The sequence below is a fragment of the Temnothorax americanus genome, unplaced genomic scaffold, assembly GCF_048541705.1.
Source record: "Temnothorax americanus isolate GAGA-0224 unplaced genomic scaffold, ASM4854170v1 Scaffold63, whole genome shotgun sequence".
NCBI classification, from domain to species: Eukaryota; Metazoa; Arthropoda; class Insecta; order Hymenoptera; family Formicidae; genus Temnothorax; species Temnothorax americanus.
Genome location: NW_027509778.1, coordinates 711,964 through 728,426, shown reverse-complemented (window position 1 = coordinate 728,426; position 16,463 = coordinate 711,964). Strand labels below are relative to the sequence as shown.

Sequence of the window (16,463 nt, the reverse complement as noted above, 5' to 3'; positions counted from 1 at the left end):
GAAGGAATTATCGTAAGTTACTACAGAAGTAACGCTCGCGTAAACGTAGTATAGGATTGTTAGATGAATGATAATATTAGATTAATATTCAGCACCTAAAAATTACTATATTATTTATAAAATTAATTTACAGCTTTATATTTTTAGTACAATGAAGGGCTACTAGACAAATGATATTATTTAGTTATTAAAATTGATACATTTTTTACAAAAATTAATGGACGACTTTGTACTTTTAGTATTGCTTGTCCAGCGAACCAACAAAGCCATGCTTGGTTTTAACTTTCAAAGGAACCACGCTGATGTTGGACTGTGGCTTGAATATGCAATCCATGTTGCATTTCATGCCTTTGCCCATGGTTCCCAGCAGCAAATTTAATTCCTTGCCGACATGGCTGCCACGCAATGACAATCAGCAAGATTGGCAAATTGAGGGTGTTAGTGAGATACATTTAATAGTTTCTAGTATTAATCTTTAAATTATTTTAAAAATTATTTTAAATTATTTTAATTGCAAATGTATTTTTTTATTTCAAGGAGCTGAAAGAATGTTGCGGTAGAGTCTTTGTGGATTCAGTTCCGGAGTTCACTCCCCCTTTGGAGAAAATAATTGATTTCTCAGAGATTGATGCCATTTTGATATCTAACTACACATGCATGCTTGCGTTACCATTCATAACAGAGGGCACAGGTTTTAAAGGTAAATGTGCAAGATTATATATACAAGATGCTCGATTTAATCTGTCCATGCCGATATCTCAGAAACTATCAAAGTTAGACGAAAAATCAAAAAAGATCCTTCAATACGATTACTTTGAGATGATTTTTAGCACAATAGAACCGTACCCTTCCTACTAGATTTCGAGGGAGGAAGGAGGGTCAAATTTTTCAAATAAGTGGTATTACCTAACTTAACAAAAATAATACCAATCGATAGGGCTTAAAAAGACGACTACAATGACAATTTTATATGTTTATCGTGAAAATTACGACCACATTGAATTTTTAAAAATAGTCTACGAAGGGTATCGATCATCAATAGTTGGGGTACTATTGCAAATGCATATTTTTGAGATCAAATCAAGTAAAAAAGTTCTGTACCACTTTTTGTTCTGACAAACAATTATCGAGATATCGTAAGCTAAATATCGAAAAAGTTACCAAGTTTTCCTTGAAAATATCTCAAAGAATATCAAGTAAATAGAAAAATATTTTAGACAAAAGTTGTTCAAATTAATTAGTAGAAAAAGATGGTACAATAAAAAATGGGGGGTTTCCATTTAAAAAATTTAACTTGGGTTCTATTGAGCCCAACACAGGCCCCAGGCCCAAAATCTAATAAAATCGGCTAATCTATTGACCCTCTTTGAATCTTGTAATCCTATACTTTTACCTGATACATTTTTCGCTAAAATGTGTCGTTCAAGAGATATTTGAGGTTGTCATTTAAAATGAGACACCCCGTATATATAATTATAATCATGAATCAGTATATATTAATCTTAAAAATGTAATGATTTAAAGGTATAATATATGCCACCGAACCGACGTTGCAAATTGGACGGTTTTTCATGGAGGAACTTGTAGAATTCATTGAGCGGACTCCAAAGGCAACAATGGCCAGACATTGGAAGGACATGTTACATACGTTGCCATCCCCATTGGCGGAGGTTGTTAAACCAAAATCCTGGAAGCACATTTATTCCATGTCGGCCGTGAACTCGGCGCTATCAAACATTCAAATGGTTGGATATGATCAAAAGCTAGTGAGTTACCACACGCAACTAGAAATATTCAGTATGCTTTAAGCTCAGACACACACATATTCAGAGAAATTATTTTTAATAAACTTGAGATTTCTTTGTATCAATTGTTTCACAAATAACAATTAAAATTGCTTGCAGGATATATATGGCGCTCTAACAGTCACACCAATCAGTTCGGGCTTTTGTTTAGGTAGTAGCAATTGGTTAATATCTAGCGACCATGAAAAGGTTGCTTTTGTCAGCGGTTCGTCTACGCTCACTACTCATCCAAAGCCCATGGATCAAGTCACGTTAAAGCATGCCAATCTGTTAATTTTGACGGGGTTAACACAAACTCCAACTGCTAATCCAGACACAATGCTTGGAGAATTGTGCATGACTGTTGGTAAGTATAATCTTAATATCCGGTAAATTTTGCTTACATCTGGCAAAGAGATAATCTCTCGATACTTTGGTATCAAAATCAAAATGTGTTTCTTAAACAAACGATAAAAACATATAATTTTATCTTTCTTGCAAGGTTCTTTTTGACAAAAAAAATCTTTGTTGCATTATGATTTATTGGATCTTTATCGCTAGTTATATTTTTAAACAAAAATACACTTAAGGTAATGTTTCATCTCACTGCGTAAAAATCTTGTAGCTGTGACTCTTAGAGCTGGTGGATGCGTCTTGATACCTTGCTATCCTTCCGGCGTTGTGTATGATTTATTCGAATGTCTGAGCACTCATCTGGACAAGTCAGGCTTCACGCAAGTGCCTTTATTTTTCATCTCACCGGTGGCAGAAACATCCTTGGCTTATTCGAATATTCTTGCCGAATGGTACGGTCGATGAAGCGATTCTAAAATATTCTTGATGTACATTATATTTTGTTTTTATCCCATTTACTGCCACACCACCCACACACACACACACACATCATTATATATGTATATATGTATATATGTATATAATATATATATATATATATATATATATATATATATATATATATATATATCTCCTTTACTTCTAGGCTGTCGACAAGTAAGCAAAACAAAGTTTATCTTCCAGAGGAACCGTTTCCACACGCTTTCCTCGTGAAGAATGCACGATTGAAGCACTATACGTCTACGTACGCCGAAGGATTCAGCAATGACTATCGACAGCCTTGTGTCGTCTTCTGCGGCCATCCCAGTCTCCGATTTGGCGATGCCGTGCATTTCGTGCAGTTATGGGGCAATAATCCTTTGCATACCGCAATTTTTACAGGTACCTATACATAATTCCATTTAAAGAGCAATGCAATAGGGCGGCAGTGTGGTCTAGTGGTAGAGCACCAGACTCGTAATCTGAGGAACCAGGTTCGAGTCCACTAGAGCCATGAAGCATGGAATGTTTTTCCGATAGCTGCGTTCCTCCGTGCAAGATAGGCTCTTGTGCGGAGAAAACTGGGCTCCGTCTTTCGGAAAGAGAGTTAAGTCGTTGGTCCAAAGGGTTAAAGTGAGAGGAGAAGGGTAGTTATTGGTAGTAGATTGCGAACCCTGCGGGGATATGCAATAAATTACGAATTTTACAAGAGCAATGCAATAATTTTTTATGTTTGCAACTCTATATTTTATAAAAGTCAATCCAAAAAGTAAGACAAATATTAATTAGGTAATAAAAAAGCATGTGTAAAAAATATGTAATATCGATTAAATATGTAATATATAGTTTTAAATATCTTTCTCTAATATTCCTACAATTACTACAAGTTGTATTGCATTATTTTCTGAAAATCTCTTATGTATATCCGTTTATTGTATCATGTATGATTGCACACATTTTATTTATGTAACATGATTAACATTCTTTTATCGCATTTGATTTTGTAGAGCCTGATTTTCCGTATTTGGAAGCCTTGGCTCCCTTTCAACCATTGTCTATGAAAGCAGTGCATTGTCCCATCGATACGTCTCTGAATTTTACTCAGGCTAATAAACTTATTCGAGACTTGAAACCGGACCATCTAGTTATTCCAGAGGTTTATACGCAGCCTCCTGCAATGGCACAGCATAGAACAGATCTTGTCATCGAATCCATCGGGGTTGGTATCTGTTTTCTCCGTTACTTAAGGGTCGACAGGAGTAACACTACCGACCCCTCCCCTCTGTCGGGTTGTTTAGTTGCGAGTCCGCATTTTATTTATTATAAATTTTTTAAGAGCCAAAATGGAAAATCTGGCTATATACCGGGTTGCGGCTGATCTTACTGATTAAAACGAGCATAAGTTTAATGAGATTCGTTAATTAATTTGGCTAAAATTTGGGAAAAACCTTTTCTAAGCAGCTTTTCAGGCTTGCTTAGAGCTGCAAAGCTGCTTAGTTTTTTCCAAATTTTAGCCAAATTAATTAACGAATCTCATTAAACTTATGCTCATTTTAATCAGTAAGATCAGCCGCAAGCCGGTACATAGCCGAATTTTCCATTTTGGTTCTTAAAAAATTTATAATAAATAAAATACGGACTCGCAGCTAAGCAACCCGACAGAGGTCGGTAGTGTTACTCCTGTCGACCCTTAACGTAACAAGTCAAATTTACAATTTACGTTTACAATCTCTATTTTGCATTCTCTCTTTACTATATATAGTGTATAAATATTAAAAAAAATGTCCTATAAAATTACTTGCATAATCTCTTTGTTCAAGGAAAAACCCTTGATTACGTTCAAACGCGGAGAGGTGATAAAATTGCCATTAAAGCGGAAGAAGGGCCGCGTGTTTATCGAGCCGGAATTAGCTAGCAGTATTATACCGAGTGAAGTGCGACCTGGCTTGAGTCTCGCATCTGTTACCGGCGAGCTTGAGGTCAAGGACAACGTATATACCATAAAAGTAATTACTAATATGTACATGTATATATACGTATTATATGTATGTATATGTATATATATATATATATATATATATATATATATATATATATATATATATGTATGTATATATGGGCAGATCCATTACTTTTCGACCAAAGGTTGCGGGGGTGGGTCACCGATTTTGATGCCGATTTTTTCCTCGAAAGTACACTAGAAAAGGAGATAATCCTGAAAATTGAGCCCGCGATTCGATCAAATCCGGCCGCTGGAGAATTTTTTGAATTTTGAAAAAAGTCGATTTTTCAGTCATTTTCAAAAATTTATATCTCAGCTTCTATATAACTTAGAGACTCGTTTGAGGCCGCATTCTTTTCTGTAAACTCTCTACTTTTAAGGAAAAAATTGGTCATTGGTTTACACTCAAGTCCGGCTTCACGGCGAGCTGCTAATTAAACCACTGTTTTAGAGAAATTTTGCCTATTTTTGAAATGCTGTCATATCTACAGTTTTCGAAGTAGAGGGTTGATCAGCAGCTGATATTTTTTGTTCAGGTATACTCTGAAGAAATTTACCCACTTTTTGCTTGATTGCTTTTATTTCGTTAAGTTATGGCCATCTAAAGCCGATCGATTTTCGAAAAATCGCCATTTTCAGATAGCCAGAACTTTTTTCTTTCAACTCGAAATCCTTTGAAATTTTCAGAGAATATACTTCATTATATCCTTAAACAACCCTGAAAATTTCAATTTTGGAATAGAAGTGGTTTCCGAGTTATGAAGTTTTTAAAATGTCAACTTTTCGATTTAATATGACATTTTTTGTGGTTTTATCATCAATTTTGTAAATTTAATGTAAATAATTGATATTTTTCGGAAAATATATTCGATAATAAGGAGCAAAACGCGGATTGTTTGAGAAAATTAAGGGAAAAAATTAATATTTTTTATTTTGATTTATTTGTTTAAAATTTTTAAAAAGTAAATATTTGTTTATTTCTTTTAATAATATGTTGAATACAAATTTCCAAATAACAACAAAATAACATTAAAAATAACAGTATTAACGTTAGTACTATAAACTTCGAACAATTTTAAACAAATAAATCAAAATAAAAAATATTAATTTTTTCCCTCAATTTTCTTATATATATATATATATATATATATATATATATATATATATATATATTATAGTCAAGATAAATATTGCAGCTTACTCTTTTATAGAATATATCTTCACCGAAGAAACGAGATTCATTGGAAAGAAAAAAAATGCAGTATATTATTTGTTTATATATTTTGTTTCTAAATATGTAAAATTTATAGAATGTTGAGGACAAACCGAGCGGAAAGAGGAAAATGTCGTTGGGTTCGCCTGCGCCCATCATGGAGGAAGTGTTGAAGGAGAGAAAACACGAGTACGGGAATCTGGATCCACAAGAATTGCTACAAAAGCTCAATCAGGAAGGCTTTCATGGGGCCAAATTACAGCACAGTCCTACCTCTACGGATATTCATTTGGTACGGTTTAATGTCTCATTGATGGCTCTTTCACACAGAAAATAATTGTTCAATAATTATATAAACACAATCGATATAATTAAGAATTCTCTGTTTAAAGTTATAAATTTATGTGTCTACTTGCAGCAAGACGAAGACACTCTGATTCAAATTGGAGATAATTCTACGCACATTTTCTGCAACGGTGATCAAAAGATCCGTAAACGTCTCAGGAGTATAATAATGCAGTGTCTAAAAAGATTTTGAGGTACGATATACATTTTTGTAGTATTCTGACATTCTGTGAGACAATGTTTTATACTGCTACACTGTATATACATATAATTTATTGTTTTAAAGCGTATGTATATTTATTTGTTCCATCATTCGCTTTTATTCTATGACATTAACTTAACAATAATTTCTAAGTTGATTATAATAGAAGAGATTTTTATCATATAATTCTGCTAAATAAAGGGCAGTATATCTTTAAGTACTTTAAAACAAAACTTTCAGCATTGTTTAGTATACGTTTAGAAATAATGTGATAATTCTTTCAAATATATATTTAGCAACATTAGTTAAATTTCAATTCCTATTATTGCTAAATCATTACTGACAAATGATCAAAAGTTGTTAAATTTACAGTGAATATGGTTAAATTATTTTTATTGTAGACAATACATATCAAGATCTGTATGAATAATGTGATAGAAATGTAAACGGCGATTAGCGAATGAAGTATATAAATAAGGAAAAAATATGAATCGCAATATGAATTCTTTACAATAATAATATAATATAAGTAGTGTACAATTATATTATTCTAATGTTTATATCCTAGAATGCCTAATCTCTTGCTGCATTCTGAACGAACAAGAAATCTCTATACTGTTTCATATACACACGTTATATATATATATATATATATATATATATATATATATATATATAAAATTTTTTTTTGGTTCGCACATGTTCTATGCAAATGGTGACAGCAAAATTACCAAGATTCTAAAAAATGTTTTTATAAGAAATATTCCGAACAGAGTACGAATTTACGGGAATATATAATATAAAGTGAATAACATATCGAAGCGATGCCTATAAAATTTCAATAAATCTCGCTAGTATAAATAAATCCATTTTCTTAATCAAATAACGAGAAAACATTAGCGACTTTCATTTGTTTGATGTATTAATTCTAGAGAGGATAGCGATGAGCAAAATTTACTCTACTTGTTAATCTTGAAAAATTTATTGTAGATCTACAACCTGTTTTGTTATGTACTCTCAGTTTAGGATCTAAAAAAAGAAAGGAAAAATATTATAAGCAGTTCTGTAGTGTATGAATAGGTTTTACTCATCGCTATCATCAGTGACAAACTAAAAAATAAAGCTATTTATCTAGGATTATTAAGCGTAGTTCGCGCCACCCATTTCTTCAGCACGTTGATCTTGTTCCTTACCTCATCCATGATTGTATTGTTATACTCGTCGACGACGTTGTCGTGCGCGTCGATAACAGTCGAGCAGCTGCCCTTCGACGCGACGTGGATGTCGATCTTTCTCTTGGTAGCATTCAGAGTGCAGCAACTTATTACCTAGTTAGCGGTGGCGACACCGATCGCGACTCCCGCCACAAACGAAACCAGAAAGAAGTGGAATTCCGTTGGCTGGAAGCTATCCTCGCCACCGGTCAACGCATGATACCAACGTCGCGTACGAATCTCTCCTTGTTTCATCAAATGTTCGGCTTTATCCAGCTTTCTATCGACATATCTCTCGACCTGGAATGCGATAACTTTCATCAGTGACTCGGCGTTACGTTGGAGCGGAATTAGTAAAATCCTTGTACACCACGATTAATTTTATTATACATTTTTATACAGGGGACTATATACAAAAATTATAATAATTCGATATTATAAAGTTTCGTTGACATTAAAATTAATATTGATATCAATTTTTATTGGTTAATATTGATATTAAAATTTTAATAATATTGATATATATTATTATATTTATTATATTTAATAGGGATACTGTAAACGCAACGGTAATATAAATGATGACAACATACTAAATGTTCACACATTTACGCACAAAACTTGAAAGTTATTGCTCTTTACTTCACCAAGATAGACCGATAATGAAACCGCCAAGAAAACTTGTGGCAATGAATGAATTCTTCTTCCACAGTTTCCCTACCTGCAAACAGTAAAAACATTATATTTGTAAAAAAAAAAAAGAAAAACGGGAAGCAAACATGTGCAAAATATTTCCTGTAGATGGTGAGTTATTAGATGGGAACAATTTATATAGTGATTTAAAATGATCTCTATTGCAGATAATCATCTTATTATCTTTGATATATAATATGTTGTTTTTAGGAAGTTAAAAAATAAGAAGTTTTTAACCTAATTCTTTAACCAAAGTCTCAAGAAATCACACGATCTTTTGCAGTGACTTGATATCTGTCTCACCTTATCCATGAAATTTGGCCCTTCGCCGGTAATCTTTTCTTCCACCTTATCCGTTATTTTCTCAGCCTTTCTCATGACCTTATCCCAATTGATATTTATGTAACCCTGATGCGCAGCAATTTGCAGCATGATAATTCCACCGCCAACTGCACAGGCTGCCACTTTTCCAATCTTCATGGTGACGAATCCAGTTACCCTGAGTTACAAACCACGCAGTTAGTATGACAGATAAACCCAAGTTTTAAAGGTTCAAACATTCGAACAATGAACAATCGTGATAATTCCACAAAATATGTACCATCCCGATGTGCTACCAACGATGATCTGTTTGGTCGCTGAAGACTTGCTCACATCACCCATGATTTTCTCTAAGAAGGATTTGGCTTCCTGGGTGGCATCTATACTGTAAGCTTCCTTGTTTGCGTCTTCTTTACTCTTCTTGGCTGTAGGCATCTTGGTGCTGCAAAAAAGAATTTTGTGCAATTATACCAAAGGAGTGTTATGAAAAATTGGACACGATTCATGTAACGTTATAAAGTTACGTTTAAAGTCAAATATGGCTTTAAAATTCTATTACACAAATTCCATGTATAAAGTCTCGTATGCGTGTATGACAGAAATGGATACTGACGTAGAAGATTTGACACACCTAAGATGCGAAAAATCAAAAACTATTTAGTTATCAACATCTTTAAACCTTTGGAGTAAAATCACGAAACGATTATTCCGCCAATAATAGACGTGCCATCAACAATTATTCAGCGTACTTATAAGTAATAAAGGGATTGCACGAGAAGCTGCATGTTCCTTAAATTGTCGTCACTTGGCGCGGATCTGCGCGACGTAACGAAAACGTAAATATATCGATGACGAATATTCGGGAGAATAATTTGCGGCGATCATTGTTTTTAGAAAATCGGAGAGAGAGAGAAGGAGAACAACGTCGCGGAATATCGACGACAAGTGGCCGCCGGCCGGAAATTTCTAGTCGGCTGATACTCGACGAATCCCGGGATGAGAGAACCACGTTTCACACTGACGAGAGTGACGAGACAAAGGAAATTCTACCGTTTGAAGAGTTTCCTCATTCCCGAGCGGAAGACACCTCTGCTCGGCATGATTATCGAGCGTGTCTTTAGGTGTACGATGTATGATGAATACGAACGCTTTTAGAGCTTAGCCGCGCGACATTTTGACGACGTGTGAAACTCACCTATTTGGAGAGAGATTTTCGGAGACAATGGATTTTCAGAAGTAGCGATCGCTATCGAGCAGCCCGTCAGCTCGAACGTAAACTGACGTAAATGACGTACGATAACTTGGAGGGAGCCAGACGGCTCCCGACTCCCGACCGATTCCCGACTCTCCCGAGGCAGATTTGTTGATTTGTTCGTTTATTGCACCTTCTGCACTTTGCTCCTCTCTGTTCCTCTCTCTCTTTTTCTCTTTCTCTCTTGCTCATACCAAAGAGAACTGCTCACACATAAATTTGGATCAATTTTTACCTCGTTTCTTTACGCTCGAATTCGTATATTTGATCTCATTTTATTTTTATTTCTAGTCACCTGAACTTTATTGTATTAATTACTATATTACTACGTTTACGCGAGCGTTACTTCTGTATACTACTATACTAAACGTAGTAAAATATGTCTCACAAATTGTGAAAATTTTTTAATTATTAGGATATTAATCAGAATTTCTATGAAAATTTCAAGTCTCAAATTTATTTTTATACGAATTCAAAACATTTTTCAGAAAAACTCAGACAAAATAATATAAATGAAATATTTTAGGTTTTCTCCGCCAATACATTTTTGTAGAAATCTAATAAATATATAATAAGAAAATCCTCACAATTTATATATGTTATAGTCAAAGCCCGAAACGCGGGCATTCCTAGGATTGACTATAGTCAATCCTGAGAAACGACCAAGCGTCTTATATACTACGTTTACGCGAGCGTTACTTCTGTAATAACTTACGATAATTTACTCGTTTACGCGGAGTAAATTATTGTAAGTTACTACAAAATCCCGTTTACGCAAAGGAAAATCCCGTTTACGCGAAGGAATTATCGTAAGTTACTACAGAAGTAACGCTCGCGTAAACGTAGTATTAGTCAAAGCCCGAAATAAGTTTTGCGTTTCGGCTTTTGACTAGTCAATCCTAGGAATAACTAATACGGCTAGTCAAAGTTAGAAACTAAAAAAAATCACTTTGGACTTTGACTAGTCAATCCTAGAAATAACTAATACGGCTGGTCAAATTTAGAAACTAAAGAAAAATCACTTCGGACTTTGACCAGTCAATCCTAGGTGTGGCTTAATTCGGACTGTTACTACTAGAGTAAGATCCCAGGGCTCCCAGACGTAACTTATTTTGTGAAAGACAAAATGTGGGACATTGAGTAGTGTTCATGTGAACTTTGAATACCTGCGTACTTGCAAAGGTGGTTAGACGGCCGATTTACAGGTACCAGGTGAGAAAGGTAAGTAAAAATAGGACTAACTTAACTTAAATTCTGACGGCTGATTTTTATATATACTTTATAAAATATTATTACTAAATAATATTCAACACTGCCAGACACAACAAGAGCCTAAAGGGTACTTTACTCTTCATCAGAAATATTATTTTTTAATTTCCTTCGTTAAAAATCTTGTTCCAGGCTTCCCGCTTTAAAACTATCGTGTTCTCCACTGGAGCAACTCAGAACAAAATTTTTAAGACCAGAACAAGAGCCTAAAGGGTACTTTTACTCTTCATCGGAAATATTATTTTTTAATTTTCTTCTTGAAAAATAATATTTTTGATGAAGAGTAAAGTACCCTTTAGGCTCTTGTTCTGGTCTTAAAAATTTTGTTCTGAGTTGCTCCAGTGGAGAACACGATAGTTTTAAAGCGGGAAGCCTGGAACAAGATTTTTAACAAAGAAAATTAAAAAATAATATTTCCGATGAAGAGTAAAGTACCCTTTAGGCTCTTGTTCTGGTCTTCTGATCTTAAAAATTTTGTTCTCAGTTGTTCCAGTGGAGAACACGATAGTTTTAAAGCGGGAAGCCTGGAACAAGATTTTTAACGAAAAAAATTAAAAAATAATATTTCCGATGAAGAGTAAAGTACCCTTTAGGCTCTTGTTCTGGTCTTAAAAATTTTGTTCTGAGTTGCTCCAGTGGAGAACACAATAGTTTTAAAGCGGGAAGCCTGGAACAAGATTTTTACCGAAGAAAATCGAAAAATAATATTTCCGATAAAGAGTAAAGTACCCTTTAGGCTCTTGTTCTGGTCTTAAAAATTTTGTTCTTAGTTGTTCCAGTGGAGAACAGGATAGTTTTAAAGCGGGAAGCCTGGAACAAGATTTTTAACGAAGAAAATCAAAAAATAATATTTTCGATGAAGAGTAAAGTACCCTTTAGGTTCTTGTTCTGGTCTTAAAAATTTTGTTCTCAGTTGTTCCAGTGGAGAACACGATAGTTTTAAAGCGGGAAGCCTGGAACAAGATTTTTAACGAAGAAAATCAAAAAATAATAATTCCGATGAAGAGTAAAGTACCCTTTAGGTTCTTGTTTTGGGCTTAAAAATTTCGTTCTGAGTTGTTCTAAGCGGTTTGAAATATATTCTAGATCGACAGTTTTGTAAATCATTTTGTTTACGAATAAATGGCTAAAAACTGTTATTTTAAAATTTTTTCTTTTTTCAATATCTCTTAAAGTTTTTTTAACTAATCTCGAATTAATACTTTGGAACAATGTTTGGAACAACTAAAACAATCTGTAGCGATAAAAAATTTCAATTTTTGAAAAAAGGGGGGCCAACGGAAAATAGTTTTTTTTATTTTCTGGATTTTCGGTTTGATTTAAGGATCTGTCCTTTTGGAACAATATTTGGAACAACTAGAACAATCTGTAGCGATAAAAAAATTTCGATTTTCGAAAAAAGGGGGGCCAGCCAAAAAAATCGTTTTTTTTATTTTATTAAAAAACTGTTTGGAATTAAGGAATATCGTTTTGGAACAATGTAGTACAAAGTCAGAACAACCTGGAACAACTTTCAAAAATATGAATTTCAAAAAAAGGGGGGCTAACTTCATACACTCCACAGGCACTGGAAATAAGCAAAGATATATTGACTTAACGAAGATTTACGAGTACTTAGGAATGTCGTTGTGTAGAAGTTTACCCGGATTTCATGCTCTCACTGGATTTGACTATAATCCTTCTTTCTTCAAGAAAGGGAAACAAAGGCCATTTAATATATTGAAGAAAAAATATGAGTATCTCAACAAGTTTTTATGGAATTCGGCGAACCAGAGTCATTTACAAATCACGATATACAACAAGATATGTTCAACAAAATACAGAATTTCATCTGCGACATTTACAATGTTACTGGAACACTTGACGTGGATGCTGCCAGGCTTCAGCTGTTCATAAATATAATAACTACACCGTTTCTGATGTAAATGAAGAATTTAACCCCAAAAACATAAAAAACTTTGATGCGAGCAATTTACCACCATGTAAAAGTGAGCTTTTCCAACAATTTCGTAGGGCAAATTACATTTCAAGTATATGGAATAATGCTAATAAAAAACAACCAAGCATTTTCACTCCTGAGAACAATGGCTGGACATTGGAAGAAAACCAGTACCATCACTGGTTTGATGGTGACCAATTACCGGGTTTTGTCAGTGAAACGCTTCAGGAGAACACAGGTATTTTACATTAACTTCAAATTTTGAATTTATTATATTCTTAGTTGTTTGTTTTCTAATTTGTTTATTTGTTTTTACAGAAGAAGCTGCTAGCGACGATAATGATAAAGATGATGATGATGATGACTTGAATATAGAGTATCATGATTGGCTTGATGATGAAGTTTCTGATGACCCTAACGATGATGACCAGGACGATTAAGGGACAGTAAAATACTTTTAAATGAATAATTATTAATAATTAACTTATTATTTTCGAAAATTCGCTCTAAAACGCGAGCATAGTACCCTCGCGCTCATACTCACGGCTGAATGTTTTTGGTGTCTGGGGGGATGTTTGGCCCTTAAGATTTGTCTGGCTAAGCACATATAGTTTTGAAATAGTCCCCTAAGTAACATATATAAAAATCAAGCGTCAGAATGTAAGTAAAGTTCATTTTTTTTTATTGGGAGCTTTAAAGCGTCTGGCGGAAGTTATGGCCGGCGGAAAGTGTCTGGCAGTGTTGAATATTATTTTGTAATAATATTTTATAAAGTATATATAAAAATCAGCCGTCAGAATTTAAGTTAAGTTAGTCCTATTTTTACTTACCTTTCTCACCTGGTACCTGTAAATCGGCCGTCTAACCACCTTTGCAGGTACGCAGGTATTCAAAGTTCATATGAACACTACTCAATTAATACGTTTACGCGAGCGTTACTTCTGTAGTAACTTACGATAATTTTTTCGCGTAAACGGGATTTTCCTTCGCGTAAACGGGATTTTGTAGTAACTTACGATAATTTACTCCGCGTAAACGAGTGATATATCGTAAGTTACTTCAGAAGTAACGCTTGCGTAAACGTAGTAAATGTCCCACATTTTGTCTTTCACAAAATAAGTTACGTCTGGGAGCCCTGGGATCTTGGACTATACGTTTACGCGAGCGTTACTTCTGTAGTAACTTACGATAATTTTTTCGCGTAAACGGGATTTTCCTTCGCGTAAACGGGATTTTGTAGTAACTTACGATAATTTACTCCGCGTAAACGGGTAAATTATCGTAAGTTAATACAGAAGTAACGCTCGCGTAAACGTAGTATGTGTGACTGTTAACAAATAAAATCAAGATTTTTTTTACTAAATTAAGTTCTTATTGTTAACATAATGTAGCTTTTTATTTAGTCGGGGGTCATTTACTACGTTTACGCGAGCGTTACTTCTGTAGTAACTTACGATAATTCCTTCGCGTAAACGGGATTTTGTAGTAACTTACGATAATTTACTCCGCGTAAACGAGTAATATATCGTAAGTTATTACAGAAGTAACGCTCGCGTAAACGTAGTATGTGATACCGGCCCTTTTTCCACGCGAAACGAGGTGCCACATGGGTTCATGACGTGCTTTACAAGCTCGTTTAAGTATATACATGCGTGGAATTTATCCTCTGACTATCCTGACTATATTAAATTGTAGATGTTATATGCACACACACACACACACACACACACACACACACACACACACACACACACACACACACACACACACACACACACACACACACGCGCACGCGCACGCACACGCACTCGCACACGCACACACGCGCACACGCACGCACACACACACACACACACACACACACACACACACACACACACACACACACACACACACACACACACACACACACACACACACACACACGCACACGCACACGCACACGCACAATGGGGGGGGGGTGCGAGGCCCCCCCTCCCCCGTACCCACCCCCCGGTAGGCAGCGTGGAACTAAAGTACATGCATGGGGAGGGGGGTGCAGGGGAGCAAAATCCCCCCGCCCACGCATGTACTTAAACGAGCTTGTAAAGCGCGTCATGAACTCATGTGGCACCTCGTTTCGCGTGGAAAGTGTATGCGTGAACTATTTTGACATATAGGAAAATAATTTATATATATATGCAACGTAATTGGAGATGTTGTTAGACCGATTCTTTCAATTCTAACAATATAAATTATATTTACTGAAAAGGAAAATTAAAAACAGAAAAGGAAATAAAATATTTATAATTGCATTTTCTTTTTCCCTATTAGTTTTGATAATTTGTACAAAATTAACAATAATAGAAAATAGAAATACCGAAGATTACATAGAAGTTTGAAAACAAATAACAAATTCTGTCCTTTCATTATCACGCATGTGTCAAAAAGGTTTGATTATTTTTTATTCGTGCGCGTATATTATGAAAAAGGCTTCCTCTAAGGCTGCATTCAAGGAGCGCGCTATTAAGCGCTATTGCATCATTCTGTCTTTATCGCTCATCAGGTGTAAAACAAGGATAGAACAACCAAATAGCGCTAATAGCGAGCTCCCCGAATCCCGAATCCAGCCTACTTAAGGGGATGCTAAAACCGTCCAAATTACCGACAATCACCGACAATTACATTTCAAAGGTCTCATTTTGAAACGGCTTTACAGATCGCAAAATCCTTTTACAAGAGTAAAGTAGAGGTACTAATGAAGGGTGGGATTGTCAAATAATTAGTAATAATTGAAAAAAGTTTTTAAATGCTGTCACCTCATAACCTTATTTTCTAATATAAACAGTTGTATAAGTAATATGTACGAAATTAAACTTTCCTACCCTTCAGAAGACGTGCACAAACAAAAACGTACCTTTGAAATTGAGATTGAAAGCCTGGAATAAAAATGAGAGCTTTGAAACGATCGTGTATATTTTTCACAAAAATATTCACGCAGAGTAGCAAGCAGCAATCGTCACAGCAGTAGTTCACGGATCTTGCGAGAGATGGCGCGATGGCGCACGCAGCTGTGGGCAGTTTCGGGGTTGGCTACATTGTCTGGTTCCTATACAGCAATTTAACCAGGGACAGATATATGATACAGATATCTCGTTAGGCATTTTTACATTTGTTTCAATTATTACTAATTATTTTACAATCTCACCCTTCATTAGTACCTTGATGGGCGTTCGGCGTTCGGTCTTCGGTCGCGCTCGGCATCACTCGGCATTCGTCGGCGTCTCGTGATGGCCGTTGAGCCGTGAAATGCCGTGAATGCCGTGATAAACACCGGGGCGCCGGATGTTCTGTGGCGCCGGGCCGCCGCCGCGTGACTCCTGGGGCTGTGTTCCAAAACTCACGTTAACTTAAAA

At 35.2% G+C, this 16,463-nt stretch overlaps 3 protein-coding genes across 16 annotated transcripts in view; 2 read left to right on the top strand and 1 right to left on the bottom strand.

The window, feature by feature from the left end:
• Ints9 (integrator complex subunit 9) overlaps nt 1–7,524 on the top strand; it is an 8,717-nt gene extending 1,193 nt beyond the window's left edge. Inside the window, exons 2-11 of one of the 3 annotated variants that reach the window (XR_013259226.1) lie at nt 240–437; nt 538–700; nt 1,525–1,766; nt 1,905–2,151; nt 2,410–2,590; nt 2,785–3,020; nt 3,626–3,837; nt 4,439–4,624; nt 5,072–5,156; nt 5,931–6,069. Coding sequence is in view for 2 of the 3 variants with exons in the window: in XM_077421033.1 (XP_077277159.1) it covers nt 240–437; nt 538–700; nt 1,525–1,766; nt 1,905–2,151; nt 2,410–2,590; nt 2,785–3,020; nt 3,626–3,837; nt 4,439–4,624; nt 5,931–6,125; nt 6,252–6,371 (1,980 nt within the window). In the remaining variant the exon portion in view is untranslated. Of the gene's footprint in view, nt 1–239; nt 438–537; nt 701–1,524; nt 1,767–1,904; nt 2,152–2,409; nt 2,591–2,784; nt 3,021–3,625; nt 3,838–4,438; nt 4,625–5,071; nt 5,157–5,930; nt 6,126–6,251 lie in introns of those variants that run through there. The other 2 variants (XM_077421033.1, XM_077421034.1) reach the window with 2 other exon arrangements.
• Nucleotides 5,885–16,463, bottom strand: LOC143905557 (FUN14 domain-containing protein 2). 12 transcript variants are annotated; one of them, XM_077421046.1, is made up of 6 exons: nt 16,269–16,426; nt 15,965–16,156; nt 9,804–10,063; nt 8,889–9,050; nt 8,591–8,786; nt 5,885–7,894 (listed from the first exon to the last, which is right to left on the bottom strand). In XM_077421046.1, exons 4-6 carry the CDS (start codon nt 9,041–9,043, stop codon nt 7,709–7,711), a joined length of 537 nt encoding a protein of 178 aa, XP_077277172.1. In that variant the 5' UTR covers nt 9,044–9,050; nt 9,804–10,063; nt 15,965–16,156; nt 16,269–16,426; the 3' UTR covers nt 5,885–7,708. The 12 variants fall into 12 exon arrangements, 10 of the variants coding, with proteins under 10 accessions (XP_077277172.1, XP_077277173.1, XP_077277174.1 ...); XM_077421047.1 differs by having other exon boundaries at nt 16,256–16,409; XR_013259230.1 differs by lacking the exons at nt 9,804–10,063; nt 15,965–16,156 and having other exon boundaries at nt 5,885–7,409; nt 7,574–7,894; nt 16,269–16,461.
• LOC143905560 (uncharacterized) lies at nt 10,686–13,629 on the top strand. The gene is made up of 4 exons (XM_077421057.1): nt 10,686–11,081; nt 12,822–13,050; nt 13,143–13,306; nt 13,387–13,629. Exons 2-4 carry the CDS (start codon nt 12,884–12,886, stop codon nt 13,506–13,508), a joined length of 453 nt encoding a protein of 150 aa, XP_077277183.1. The 5' UTR covers nt 10,686–11,081; nt 12,822–12,883; the 3' UTR covers nt 13,509–13,629.

What these genes read in the sequence shown, in the direction of transcription:
- LOC143905557 (XM_077421044.1), bottom strand. Translation starts at nt 16,321, where the DNA reads ATGCCGAGTGATGCCGAGCGCGACCGAAGACCGAACGCCGAACGCCCA. An exon ending in AACGCCGAACGCCCATCAAG is followed by an intron (nt 9,051 to 16,268) that starts GTACTAATGAAG and finishes TCTTTTTTGCAG; the next exon opens with CACCAAGATGCCTACAGCCA. An exon ending in GTTGGTAGCACATCGGGATG is followed by an intron (nt 8,787 to 8,888) that starts GTACATATTTTG and finishes TTTGTAACTCAG; the next exon opens with GGTAACTGGATTCGTCACCA.
- LOC143905560 (XM_077421057.1), top strand. Translation starts at nt 12,884, where the DNA reads ATGGAATTCGGCGAACCAGAGTCATTTACAAATCACGATATACAACAA. An exon ending in ATAACTACACCGTTTCTGAT is followed by an intron (nt 13,051 to 13,142) that starts GTAAATGAAGAA and finishes ACAATTTCGTAG; the next exon opens with GGCAAATTACATTTCAAGTA. An exon ending in AACGCTTCAGGAGAACACAG is followed by an intron (nt 13,307 to 13,386) that starts GTATTTTACATT and finishes TTGTTTTTACAG; the next exon opens with AAGAAGCTGCTAGCGACGAT.